At 39.8% G+C, this 13413-nt stretch overlaps 1 protein-coding gene across 1 annotated transcript in view; it reads left to right on the top strand.

The window, feature by feature from the left end:
* The window catches only part of LOC118559936 (ankyrin repeat and sterile alpha motif domain-containing protein 1B-like), a gene marked incomplete at its 3' end in the record, with an annotated part of 106054 nt that extends 93129 nt beyond the window's left edge, over positions 1 to 12925 (top strand). The window contains exons 3-5 of the mRNA XM_036130611.1: positions 1181 to 1337; positions 9741 to 9893; positions 12782 to 12925. Coding sequence (XP_035986504.1) covers positions 1181 to 1337; positions 9741 to 9893; positions 12782 to 12925 — 454 coding nt within the window. The remainder of the gene's footprint in view (positions 1 to 1180; positions 1338 to 9740; positions 9894 to 12781) is intronic.
* Between the last annotated feature and the right edge of the window lie 488 nt (positions 12926 to 13413).

Here is a 13413-nt window from a genome sequence, read left to right as displayed (position 1 = left end):
TTTTACATTTGGCTAGTGTAAAAAAATAATTTCCTGTAAGAATAAAGTGGATTTAAGACTTGAAAATACAATGAGCTTTTCTATTTGTCATTACAACTGTTTTAGATAATTGAAGTGGCTTTTAGTGGATCTCGCGGCTTAAATGCAAACATCAAAACCCTGACCTTCTCCACATGCAATTCTGCTCTTTACCTGTCACTACGATCAGAGTGAATAATCTGGGAATATAATAACATAGAAATGAACCAAGCAGTTCATTAAAGCGCTCAGCATCTCCTGGGAGAGGCCTTGCCCTTTTGTCTCCCTCCTGACATTTTCAATGCAAATGAGGCTCCGCAGAATTTCTCCACATCCTCTTTGGATGATCGGGGAAGAATGCAGCCAGATCCCCATTAATATGAAACTCAATCGCAGAAAGTGCCACTTAGGAGCTCAAAAAGTTACCAAATAAAATTTCTGTTTTTTGTTGTTGTAGTTGTTGCAAAAAGCAGTATTATTAGAAAATTGAGCCACTTTCTTGATTGCTTCATGTATAGGATGTATATGTCTAGGATGATCTGGTCAAACTAAATATACTTAAAGACCAGATTATTCTTTTAAAATGGGTCTTTTGGGATGTGACATTTTAAACACGCTAAAACTACCGAGGGTCTGTAGAAAGAATGGAGCTAAAATTTTGTGTGATAAATCGATCCTCACACAACAAAACATTGCTTTGTACATACTAAAGTATTAAACACATTATGTAAGGTCATAAAGCATCCAAATGTGGTAAAGGGGCGTAAATATTTTAGCATATCATGCTGCTAAAACTCTTAAGTTGCTGTTTCTAAAAAGAAGAAATGCAACAAGGAGTTAAATTTGACTTTAAACACTAAGATTTAAACACTAAGATTTAAACACTAAGAAGGTTTTTCTTTAATTTGGCCATGAAATACAGCTTGACTGACAGCTTGTACTAACAGCTAGGGAAGAAGAGTTGCTAATCTAGGCTACATTAAAAACACAAACATTGTTATAAATCTGTTGCTTTTTTTTTTAGGTATTTTATCATCATTGAAAGCATGTAGAAAAAAATTTGTTTTGGGATTAGGGAGTCAAATTACAAAAGGATGCTTTAAATCGTACACATGTAAATACTTTGTGTTCTGCCATCTGTTAATCATGTCTGTTCCTTCAGGGACGTGGTGCTGAAGCTACTCCAGTACGAGGCGTCGGCAAACCTAGCCGACAGCAAGGGCTGCTTCCCGCTGCACCTTGCTGCATGGCGCGGCGACGTGGACATTGTCCGCATCCTCATTCACCACCGTCCTTCACACTGCCGTGTCAACCAGCAGGTAATCCCCCCAAAAAAAACCTGAATTCAGTAGCTAAAAGTCCAGTTAGTGCTATTTGGATAAAGAAAGGGAACAGCTGACTTTGGAGGCGGTCTGAGTCAACATTTTCAGAAGTCAACCCTCCTGAGGAGGCCAAATAAGAATCTCTTCTCAGTTTGGGGTTCAGATTTTTTGTGTCTCAGTGGTTTTAACTCTAAAGGCCTGCTAGGTTTCTGCACTGGTTCTTGCATTTTTTTTGTCATGCACTTTAAACATGAGGTCACCGGTGACTCTGTAAGTCCTGGTTTTTGCAGTAGCTGCACATTTGCTCTCTGCCTTATCCTGCTGCGGTCCACACCGTTTGCGTTCTATCTCTGCCCTTGCTTCGGGGGGAACAGGGACTGTCTTATCCTGTCGGATAAAGCTCCTCTGCTGTATTTCGTGGCGCGTGCAAACCGATGCCGCTGCAGGTTCTGTTATCGTGGCCTCTGTCCGTGCGAGCTGATCACTTCCAGCTTCCAGCGATCCCGCTCTGACAGGCGGCTGGGAGCGCTCAGCCTACCGCTGCTGTCGTTCCTTATCCGTAAAAACGACCTTCTTCTCCTCCCCGGCGCTCTTCCTGTCAGTCTTCGCTTGCAGCATATTGACGGCGGCACGGATCACTGGTGCAAGAAGTTGCACTGAATCAGAACCGTTGTGGAAAACATTAAATGGATGTGTGTGTGTGTGTGTGTGACGACAGTGTAAAGCAGTAATGAACCCTGTAGGTTATTGGGGGGGTTATTTACCCTAACTAATGACCCCGGTTTCCTCTGTCACCATTAGCCAAATCGTTTTCCTCTGAGAGCTGTTGCTGTAATTGTTTGCAATGAGAAACGATGCACCTTGCCCCTGAAATGAAGAGGGTTGTCAGCAAGTGAACACGGGTAATTTAGGTTGTTTTTTTTAACCAACTCAATGATTCAAAGAGCAGAGAGAGTGGTTGTGTATGCGACCCACACCAAGTAAAAGCTGCTGAGGCAAAACAAACGGCCACTATGACCTCTGCGGCTTTCGCTGTCTTTATTTCTGCTTGTTTGTGGTACACGGTGCAAAACCTTCTTGTCAAAGTGTATTATTTTTTTTGTTTCGTGAGTGAATAATTTCTCTTGATGGATTCAACCACAATGTCTGGATTTTGATTTTAGTATTTTTCAGGTCTGGGATAGAAAAGTCGTATTCCTAAACTCCAATCCCTTTTCCATTGTCTAAATTTCATGGCCTTCAATTTTCTTTCCTTCCTTTGTTCTTTCTTTGCATAACTCTTTGTCAAGACTCTAAGCACAAGACCCCATAGTGGAAAAAAGGCTGTTTTAAAGTTTTGCAGATTTCTGCATATTGGAGAGAAAGCCAAAGGCACATAGGACGGCATCAGAGGCCCCCTCCAGGAAAGACACAAACAGCAGAGTACACAAAGTTGGTGGTGGGAGTGGCTATGTCAGTGATTATGTCCAGGAAGGAGACGGACACAGAAGCGCTGAGTAAGGAGCACCTTCTACGAGTCACTGGAAGCAGTAGTTCATTCAATGATTGCATTTAGGAAAGAGACGCAGCAAAGATTCGAACCACTGGACCGAGAGTACCTTCAGTGTATAAAACTACAGATGTTCCCATCTGATACCCGGCTCAGACATCAGCTCCGATATTGACTAATTAGCTGGATCGGATATAAATATGGTGCCGATTCAACATTCCAAGCCATTTTTCATTGTTTCTTTTTATTCTGTTAATATCATACAAAGCAAAACCGTTACAATGATCTAGCCACTTCAGTTTTATGTTTGCAACGCCGGTTACATCATCACGGAGCGCGCACACAGCAGCTTGCGATGAGCAAACACAGCAGCATGCAGCAAGCGCCGAAACGAGCCAAGTCTGCTATTTCGAAACATTGAAAACTTGAAACGCCAGCAAGCCCGACTGCGACATGCAACATCTGCAACGTGAAAGTTGTGAGGGGCGGTGGTAAATTTGGTGAATCCAACACCACAAACATAAATGAGCACCTCCAAAAGCACCATGCTAACGAGCACGCGGACCTTTTTTTTTTTATCAATGTTTATGTGAAGCCTGATGCCTTCACTCACATGGCAAGGTATGCAGTTCATTCATTCAACAGTAGTATCAGATTGTATCGATATCGGCCAATACGCTCATTTAAGGTATCCGTATCGGATTGGATCGGAAAAAAACTGGATCGTTGCATCTCTAAAGAAAACAAGACACACAGGAAAAAACGTTTATTACACTATAAATTAAAAAAAAGGCATGAGAGGAAAGTACAAAGCTATTAAGAGCTCTTTATCCTTTTGGTCTAGCTAAACAAAATTGGTTTAGAGGCATAAAGCAACATTAAAAAACACAAATAAAAAAGCTTGTTTTGTAATTCCTATTATTGGAAGTTTATCTAGACTTTTATGTTGAAGAAAAACATTGTTTTCATTTTCTGCAATGGGACAATAACATTTTATATGTAAAAAAAAAAAACTCCATTTGCATCTTATTGACAAAAAATAGCTGTATAAAATAAATATTCCTTAAACTATTAGTGTCATTCTTTGCAGACATCTTATACATATATTGCATGAAAACGACAAGCAAACACTACTGAAGCTAGCATTTTGTAATGACTCTAAAACTCTGGTCAATTATTTAGCGTTTTTGGCGAAAGTTATTAAGAGCAATAGCGGAGGTTCTAAAGAGCCACATCTGACTCTGGAGCCACAGGTTTCCTTTGCGTACATCACTATCCTGAAGTTTAATTGTCTTAAAATTGTGATTTTTTTTTTTTCTCTTAAAACTGGAATACCTGTATTTTTGTTTGTGCATGCATGTATAGGGACCTTGCTGTTGCAGGTACTGCTGTGAGGATGTTGTCTGTAGGTGTGAATCAGTGAGGATGATTGATGGGCTGTTTGTTTGTTTACGTCGCCCTGCATTTCCTCTCTGCCTGTCATGTGTGCAGTCCTGAGCAGGCCTGGGTTCATACTTGTTTTCAGTCACAGCCGTCATTGAGAATGAAAAGTTTGCAAGTCACTGGCAGAGCATTACCCTGTTTGCAATGACCTACCCATCTAGACTTTAGTTGTCAGATATTGAGAGTAAAAATAGTTTTTTTTTCTTTCCTTTAAGGTTTGTTTGCACGTCGTACATTTGACTTTATTTGTCTTTGTGGAGAGACAAATGTGACGAATGTGGAGAATTACATGCAAGGGAGGGGAAGTAGATGAAAAATGGTGGAAACGCATTGTGTAAGTAGGTTAATTCCACTCTGTAATCAATACATGGTTATTGGAAGTTGGTGGGTGTCATGCGTTAGTGGTAGACCAGTTCCAACTCACTGCTTATTGCCTAATTGGTCCCAGGAGTTTCCATTGACAGCTTGCTTTTGTTTATCGCAGGAGCATGTGAGTGCAAGAGGTGGCGTCTGGCTGCCTGACTAGAAAATGGGATTAGCTATACGCTGAGTGTATATGCATGAGAGACAGTGATTGATAGCGACGGATCGCTTGTTTACTGAAGGCTTGCACTCTGCTTGTGGAGGCCAAGTGGATGTTTTGAAGGCTGACAAGTTACTTGCTGTGATTTTTCTTTTTTTAAGCGTAAAACAGCTCAAGCCGGGACTTCAATATTTATATTTTTTCCCCCACATCAGATTTTTTTTAATTCATCTTGATGTGACCTCATGTCTCTTGTCTGAAGGATGTGTCTTAAAACCTGATAAGTAAACTGGAATAGCTGAAAAACTTTTCATCCCTTTCATATTATAACCTTGTTGAAAATACAGGAATTATTTATTTAAAAAAAATGCTATATTTTTTTTCCCAAATTCCTATTTAGTAAGTAGAAAATAGGAAGGAATACAACCATAAAACTTTTTTTTCTTGCCATCACCCTGTGATTGGATATTAAATATTTATACTTGGAACAGAGGACACGAGTCTGAGTTGCAGTAAAACTGTGTTTTGCTGTTTTATAATGAGTAAGTAGGTAACATTTAAACTGTTTAGCAACTTACATTGACAATTAGTGTGCATAGTGAGAATAGTATAGCTAAAGCGACAGTGGGTGTGTCTATTCCTTAGAGAATATAGATTCTTACCCTATTCTGAGATTTCCAAAAGGTTGCCAATGTTTCCGTATCAGCAAAGAATGAACGCTTAAAAAGAGAAAAGGTGGTAACTCTGCTGTCCTCTGTCTAACCTTCCTGTTATCTGCTGAGCGGCTTGCTCTCTCCTCTCTCTCGCAGCCAGAAAAAACTGCAGACATACTTGACATGTAAAAATGAAAAAAAAAAAAAAAGCGTCTTATATTTCTGTGCCTTGTCTGACTTAATTTTTAGACGCCACACTGATTCTGAGAACGGCTAACTTTGTGTCGTCTTCACTCTGAAGCAGCATCTGCACCGATAAGTGTTGTGATTTGTGAGTTTCCCACCAGCTTAGCACCATTCAAATCGATCCGAATCAAGCTGAAAATCAGTTGAGTTTCCTGCAAATCCCTTCTTTTCCTGCTCTGCCTTTTCGTTTACAGTTGTGTTTATGTTTATGTGAATGTTCTGAAGTTAAAGTTAAAAGAATCTCCTGTCAGTGAACAAACCTCTGGCTGGTCCAAGATCAGATGAACTTATTCATGTTTGTAGTTTCTGAACAAGTTGAAAAGGTTTAATTGGGTTTTAAAATATTTTATTTAGGACTTTTTAATGTTGTCCCTGAGTGTGTTTGCAAACTGCAACTTGCTGCCTTTGACCCCATGTTTCATACAGGACGTGATTGACATTTCTGGACACATTCGTAAAGCTTTGTTTCAACTCTCTGTGACGTTTTATGAAGTCTTAAACTGCGCCATGCTTAGTTTTTCTCCAAATGTTTTTTTTGTTTTGTATGCATTCACCTTACATTCTTGGTAACTCAATGCTCCATCCTGCACACATGTTGCTACCACACAGCAAAAATGAAACCATATGTTTCCCGACGATCAACATGTGAACTCTCTGAGAACACATGCTACTGCTGCGAGAAACCCACCCTGGGAAAGTCCTTCCTTCGCAAGGCCTCCGCCACGCCGCCGGCTGCCAAAGCACACAGTCACACTGAGCTGTTGGATGTTTTCTTATGAGTAATCTGTTAAAAGAAAAAGAGGGGGGGCAGTCATATGGCTCTCCACAGCCTGGCTCCGAAGGCGGCGGGCTTTCTAATTAAAGTTCGGCTAACAAGAACGGGTTAATCTCCGCGTGAATCCAAACAAATTACCACCCTAAGTGATTATTGCGACATGAGAGCAGATTATGTGTGTGTGTCGAGGGGTATAATTGAGCTGTTATGTAGGAACTAATAAAAGAAAAATTTGTGGTTGGATTTACTTTGCAGTTGAGTAATTAAACCCAGAGCTGTGTTTAACTCTGCAGGAAGGTCAGTGTTAAAAGTGCAAGCTGCTCACCAGACAGAACAATTAATGGTTTGTTTTCTGCAGTCAACATTAATCAAATCCCTCTGATGTCTGAATCCTTATTATTAATATCCAAACAAAGTCAGACTTTGAGTACGTTTTTGAAACGTTTTTTTTTTCCTAAATAGGTGATAAACATTAAAATCAATGGCTCAAAGACGAGGAGATTTCTTGAAAAGGAGTTCGCATTAATTTATGTTAAGCGAAGGACTGCGATATGCTAATGCAACGCTCCGCGTGCCTTTTGGCATCTCTGTTGTTCCTGCTTTATCCAGGCCGTTTTAGCCAGCAGGACATCAGAGTCTTTGTGTAATCTCTCCAGAGCCGGGTGCCCAGAGTCCTCATTTATGCTCTCTTCAGCCCAGGCTGCAGTTTTTTTGCAGGATTTAGGTCTGAGATTAACAATTTGTCTGATCTGAAACGTTTAGGAGCGACAAAAATGCAAAAACGGCAAAAAAAAAAAAAATACATGGAAGTACATTTCTGTCTATCATTTTATTTCCCCCTCTACTTTGATTTATTTCATTTTATTTCATTGATGCATTTTTGAGGCTCTCTTGTAACAGCTAGGTTGGGTTTTGTGGTGTGTAATAACAATACCTATAAAATATTTTAATAAAAAATAAAAAAGTTATTCTTACTTAAACCATCTGTCCTCATAATGGTTAGAGGTCCTGTTCTGCGATAACATGGGACCTTCCCAGCACTGACCGGCTATTTTATTTAAGGTAAAATCTAAAATATTACATTGCATTTCCCACGGTTGTTTTCACTTATTAACTGCAGCTTCTCAATCGCCACAGATTTTCAGCTTTTTTTTCCCCTCACATTTTGCCATTTTAATCCAAAAATGCGTCAAGAGGGAAAGGGATTTAAGCAATTATGCTCATTTCTCTCATCCTCTTATTCTACAACTCGTGTCTCCTTTTGTGTGAGAGTGCAAATGCTGAGCTCCCAGGATTATGAGATGAAGTTACAGAGACTGAGCTCATCCTGTGAATCAGTCCATCAGCATTACTGCAGACGATGTTGGAACAAATGGTCTCTCTGCTCCACCTGCTCTGGTCAGATTTCTGTCTGTGCATCCACACATCCGTCTTCTCCTAAATGGTCTCTTGATTTTAAAAGAGCTAGTTGAGTCCGGTTTGATTTGCCAGCGTTAACTTTATTTATGCCACGCTCGTTTGAGGGCTTTCCTGCTCAGCAGCCAACCTGCAGCAATGAACCGAGGTCCAGATGATATTGAGAAGCTGTCGGACTGCGCGTAATGGAAATATATAGCCCAATCTGAGAGCACACAGGGAGGATTTTTCTCTTTTTTCCCCCCCGCTCCTCACCTCCTGTTCTGCTTCATCTGTGTCCTGTCACGCTGAGTCTGAGCTCATCTCTGTGTCACTCTCCTTTCTGTCGGGGAAATCACATTTTTCCAATCCCAAGCGGAGCTCGTGGGACACAGCGGATCCGAGCGCGAAGCTTTATTGTCCATTTAAGGCTGCGGGGACAAACGGGTCAGTGGCAGCACCAGCAATAGCTTCGGTTCGTGTCCGTCTGGTTCCCGGATCCCATTTGTGATGCTCGTTCCGTCTCTGCGCTTACTTTCTGGATTTTTATAACTTTAGAGCATAAACAAACATAAACCGGCCTGAGGTCAGTCATCAGTGCAATCCCAGAGGAGAATTATCTATCTATTACACGCTATACACTTAAAATGTAATAATGGAGGCACTGAGTTAGCAATGACGTGTTTAACTTTGTGTTGAGTGTTCACATCTACACAATTAAACGAGATTAAAAGGTTTGCCCACTGACACACACAAGCACTGTGTTTATCAGTCAAATTTGGGTCTGAAGGTTTGTAATTTTTTATCATGGCCACCCTTAACCCAGCAGAGCTGTGGCTCACATCCATCTGCTTCTACAACCTCCAGGAACAGTATTTAAGCAATTTATGGTTTATTATTTATGCTTTTAGAAATACTTTGCTGCTACCTTTGCTCTTTCTGACTAGTTTTATTTAGGGCTGCAGCACTGCGGTGCCTACCAAGAATGTGGTTGATAGATGCCTTTTAGAGAGTGAGGACTTGGTCCGACATCCTCAGACTGTCCATGACCTTTAAAATCCACAATTGGGCAATAAAAAAAGGAAATTATCTATTTGTGAATATTAATATTAAATCATGATAGGTTGTCATGGTAATTACTATTAAGCTTTTGTTTAAGTTTGGTCTCTTTTTACTATTACCATTCATAAACCTTTTATAGCTTGTTTGTTGCAGCTATTTTTTGGAGTAGATATTAAAACAGATTTTTTTTAAAGCTTATTTTAAATGAAGCTGCACAATGCGTTTTAATTGGTTAAGAACTATTTATTGTTTGAGATTTTTTAAAATTAAGATCATAAATGACTTCAGAGTACATCAGCTCTGTTGAATGGCAGCAAACCTGAAGGGAAAAAGTTGAATTTGAGCCAAATCTGAAGAAAAACATGCTTTATCCTAAGGGGGCGTACATACTTTCATTTGGGAGAACCTAAATTATCCAACATGGTTTGAAAGCTTTCTTGGAAACTGCAGACAGGTGCTCTTAAATGAGGCTAAAATCTGCCTGAAATCCCTTTTGTCAATAGGGGCTCAGATAAATCTAACCGTATTTTCATCCTCTGTGTTCCTGCTCAACAGCTGAACTATTCTTGTCCTCTTTCAAAAAGCCTATCTCTATTCTTTGCTGTTCTTCTCAAACCATCAGCACCTTTTCTTTCTAACCTTGTCTCCGGCTCCATTAATCCTCCAACGGTCCATTTCTTGTACCCCGACCTTTTTCTTTTTCACCCCTAAATCCGCTCCACTACCTCTATGTCTCCCTGTTCACCCATCATTGCTCCCATGATTCGTATAACCATCGCTGCCCCTCTTGTAACATTTTCCTTCTCTTCTGCAGAACCATGAGAGGGAGACACCGCTCCACTGTGCAGCACAGTACGGACACACTGAGGTGGTCTCTGTGCTTCTGCAGGAGCTGACTGACCCGATGATGAGAAACAACCGTCAGGAGACCCCTCTGGACCTGGCTGCACTTTATGGACGCCTGCAGGTCAGTCACAATGACGTTTATCTGTTGTATAAAAATAAGACCGACTTTTGCCGGTCTGCAGAGAGAAATATACACATCCGTCCGTCTCCAGCTGTCACTGGGCACGAGGTGGGGTACAGGCGGCCGGTCCGTCAGCCATACATCTGCAACACTTTTCAAAAAGTATTCATGCAGCATTTTTGTTTCAGGTTTTATTCCCAACCACTAAAATGTATTTTATTTTGGATTTTGTGCATTATTGCGACGCTCCGTGTTGACAGGAAAAGGATTCATGGTTTTCAGATTTTTGTTATTTTTTGCAAGAACCCTCCTTTCGCTGCAGGTTCAGCTGCAAGTTTGTTCGTCTTTGTTCCAAATTTGCACATCTGCAGACTGTTAATTTTCCTGTTTCTTTGTAAAATAGCCTTAGCTCAGTTAAATTGGGTGAGCATCTGTGAAGTTCTCTTATTAGGTCTTGCCACAGATTACGTTATATTTTTGTCTGGGCTTTGACTGGGAGCCAGTTCTAACAATTGTTCAGGGTCACTATGCTGACCTCTGTTACAGGTCAGTTAAGTATTATAAAGTATTTTTCTCCATTATTGTCACGTGTTAAGCTACATCCATCTCCTAATCCAGTCTGGAACTTTATCTGCTCAAAAATTATAAATCAATAATATATATCATATTATATAGTATATTATATATATTATATATATATATATATATATATTATATATATATATAATATATTATATATATGATAATAGTTATATATATATATATGAATGAGATGGGCACTCCCTCCTTATAGTATGAGCAGGTTTGACCTGGATTTTGTGAATATTTCTACAATTGTGAGTTGACTATTGTGCAACGACACACAGAAACACATTCAAATGAAATGTTTGATGTGTGTGTTTTTGAAACTGCCACAAAGTCTGCGGTTTTCAACCCAATCACTCGTTCTTTTGTAGGGTAACTGTTGCTTCCGTCAAGCCACGCAGGTTTGCACTTTTGTGCAATAATAATTTATGAAGGCATCGTGGTAGTCCCCTTTCTGCATTATAATGAAGGGAGCTCCCCGTGGTGGAAGCTTGCTGCTGAAGGAAGATGTACCTTACACTGAGCAAAAGTTTAATTTATGTCTAAGACTCTCTCTTTGTCACAGGCTCATTTAGAAAAACATGCATATTTAAATGTGAACATTTCAAGAGCCATAAAAAAAAAATCCCTCAGATTTGATCAAACAACCTCAGGTTCTGCAGTTCTCAGCACTGAAGATGATTTTGATCTGACATTTAATGCAAGAACAGTGAACCACATCCACATCAAAGTTCAGTGTGTTTGAGCTGATAACGCAAAAAAAAAGAAAGTTTTTCATCTTGTATGAAAGGGGGTTTCTAGGATTTAACTTATGCTTCTGTCTCTGTACCCTGCTCATCTCTGTCCCAGGAGAATTTTGGCCAGTAAAGTTTATGATGCTGATTATTGCAGTTCATGTAAAAAGGTGAAGTTAATTTACTTGTTGTTTGCAAAGAATATTACCTGTTGCAGTAATAGCGAGCTAATGAGCTGGTACAATAGCTAAAGCAGCATCACTGTCAGTGTGCTGCTGTTCTTTATGACTGCTAATATTTTCAAACACCTAGTTTCTCTGCCTGGTAAGCGAGAGGAAATGTGTGGCATGAGCTTTCTTTCTGCCAGTAGAAATGGTTTGATGGTCTGTTTTAGCATTTTTTTTAAGCCATGGCGTTTTAAAACCTTGGTATCTTTATACTAGTCACCATCCCAAGCCCTTTCTCTAATTCCCACATGATCGTTGGTGTTGTCAGCTACGAGCCGAAAGCAATTAAAGAGGGAAATCTGTAAAAATCCTTATATAAGCCATTTCTTTAGCCAGCTGACCAGCAGTGCACAGCAACAGAACAAAAGCCCTCTGCTTCTCTGTGGTCTATATAGAGAACGATCAGGTCACTTAGCCACTTTCTCTGGATGGTAATCCTTTGTGAGTTCCTAACTTACAAAGTATTAGACCAGTTAGAACTGGTTAGAACCAGTTAGAACACGACTTTGCCTGTTCTAGCTGGTTTTTACTTCAGGTTTTGTTTTTTTTTTATTTGTTTTTATATGAACCTGGAAAGGGTTTCATTTCTGCTACTTGATTTTTGCAACGTGTCTTTAACATCACTATCATATGTATTTATATTTAAATTAAAAAGTAAGCACGTTCCTCGCAAACAAAGCAGCGCTAACCTTCCTCTTGCTCTGTCCAGGAAATGCACCACTAAATACAGTAAATTTGAGCCAGGTACACATTTGTAAGACACAAAAACCAAGTTATCAAAGTAAGTGCGCCTTATAGCTCCATCAGTGGCTCCATCAAAGAAATACAAAGAGACTGGGCCAGGCTACTTTAGAGGAAAGAGAGAAAAAAACTGGGCTTCATGTGAGTCCCTTTGTCTCTTTATAATTGGATACATGGGTAATCAATAGCACCATGAAGTATTCAGAACTGCAGTCAAATACTAATCAAGAATCAAGAATATTTTATTTGTCTTTGGCTACTCTGGTTCACATTACACACAATGAAGGCAAAAAGTGACAAACAGGCAATGAACAAGGGTTACATTTTTTTTAGCGTTCATAAAAGTCACAAATAACAGATAATCAAATAGCAAGGTGCTTATTAAACAATGATGATTTGAGGCTTCGTTTACAGCAATGTGCAATTAGATATTCTGAGATGATATTGTGCAATAGGCGGTAACCTCAAGGTGATTGTAACGTAATTGTTGTGACACAACACAGTGTGGTATGTGGTTTTAAAACAATTCTTTCAGAACCAAGAAGAAGTTTGGCTTTTTTTTTAGCAGGAATATTTGTGTTTTGTTTTTTTTGTTGCACAGGTGGTGCGCATGTTGGTGAGCACTCACCCAAACCTCATGACGAGCCACACCCGCCTCCACACTCCGCTTCACCTGGCCGCACGAAACGGGCACCACAGCACGGTCCAGACCCTGTTGGAGGCCGGTATGGACGTCAACTGTGTGGTGAGTTAAACTCCACTGGGACTGCGGTTGCCCTCCATCAGCATGAAGGGATGCAGATACCTGTCTAAATTGTCTAATATTGTCTGTTTTTATAAAACAAAAAAGTCCATGGAAGGACAAAACTGTGATTATGGGGACTTCATCATCACTTGATAATGTAAACTTACTGATAGTTGTGCTTTTTGATAATAAATGCAGATGCCCTATTGCATCATATAGATGCCTATAGATGTCTTGGTGGTTAAAGTTTTTTTTTTTTTCATATTAGTTTGTGAACGACAATAAACCTGAGACACAAATCACCAGCGCTGAAAACAGGGCATCAAATAAAAAGCTGGTAATTAGCGGCTGGGCTAAAAGAAATTTTATTTTTTATTAGACAAATGTTGTAGTTTAGCTTCCTCTATCAGCTTACATATGACCCTATGCTTTTTATTTGTTTAGTTTTAGTTTTTTTTATTTCTTTTATTGTATTTTAACAAGACCCT

The sequence above is a fragment of the Fundulus heteroclitus genome, unplaced genomic scaffold, assembly GCF_011125445.2.
Source record: "Fundulus heteroclitus isolate FHET01 unplaced genomic scaffold, MU-UCD_Fhet_4.1 scaffold_367, whole genome shotgun sequence".
Classification (NCBI taxonomy): domain Eukaryota; kingdom Metazoa; phylum Chordata; class Actinopteri; order Cyprinodontiformes; family Fundulidae; genus Fundulus; species Fundulus heteroclitus.
Note: the sequence above shows the minus strand (reverse complement) of the source record. Positions and strands in the feature narration are given on the sequence as shown.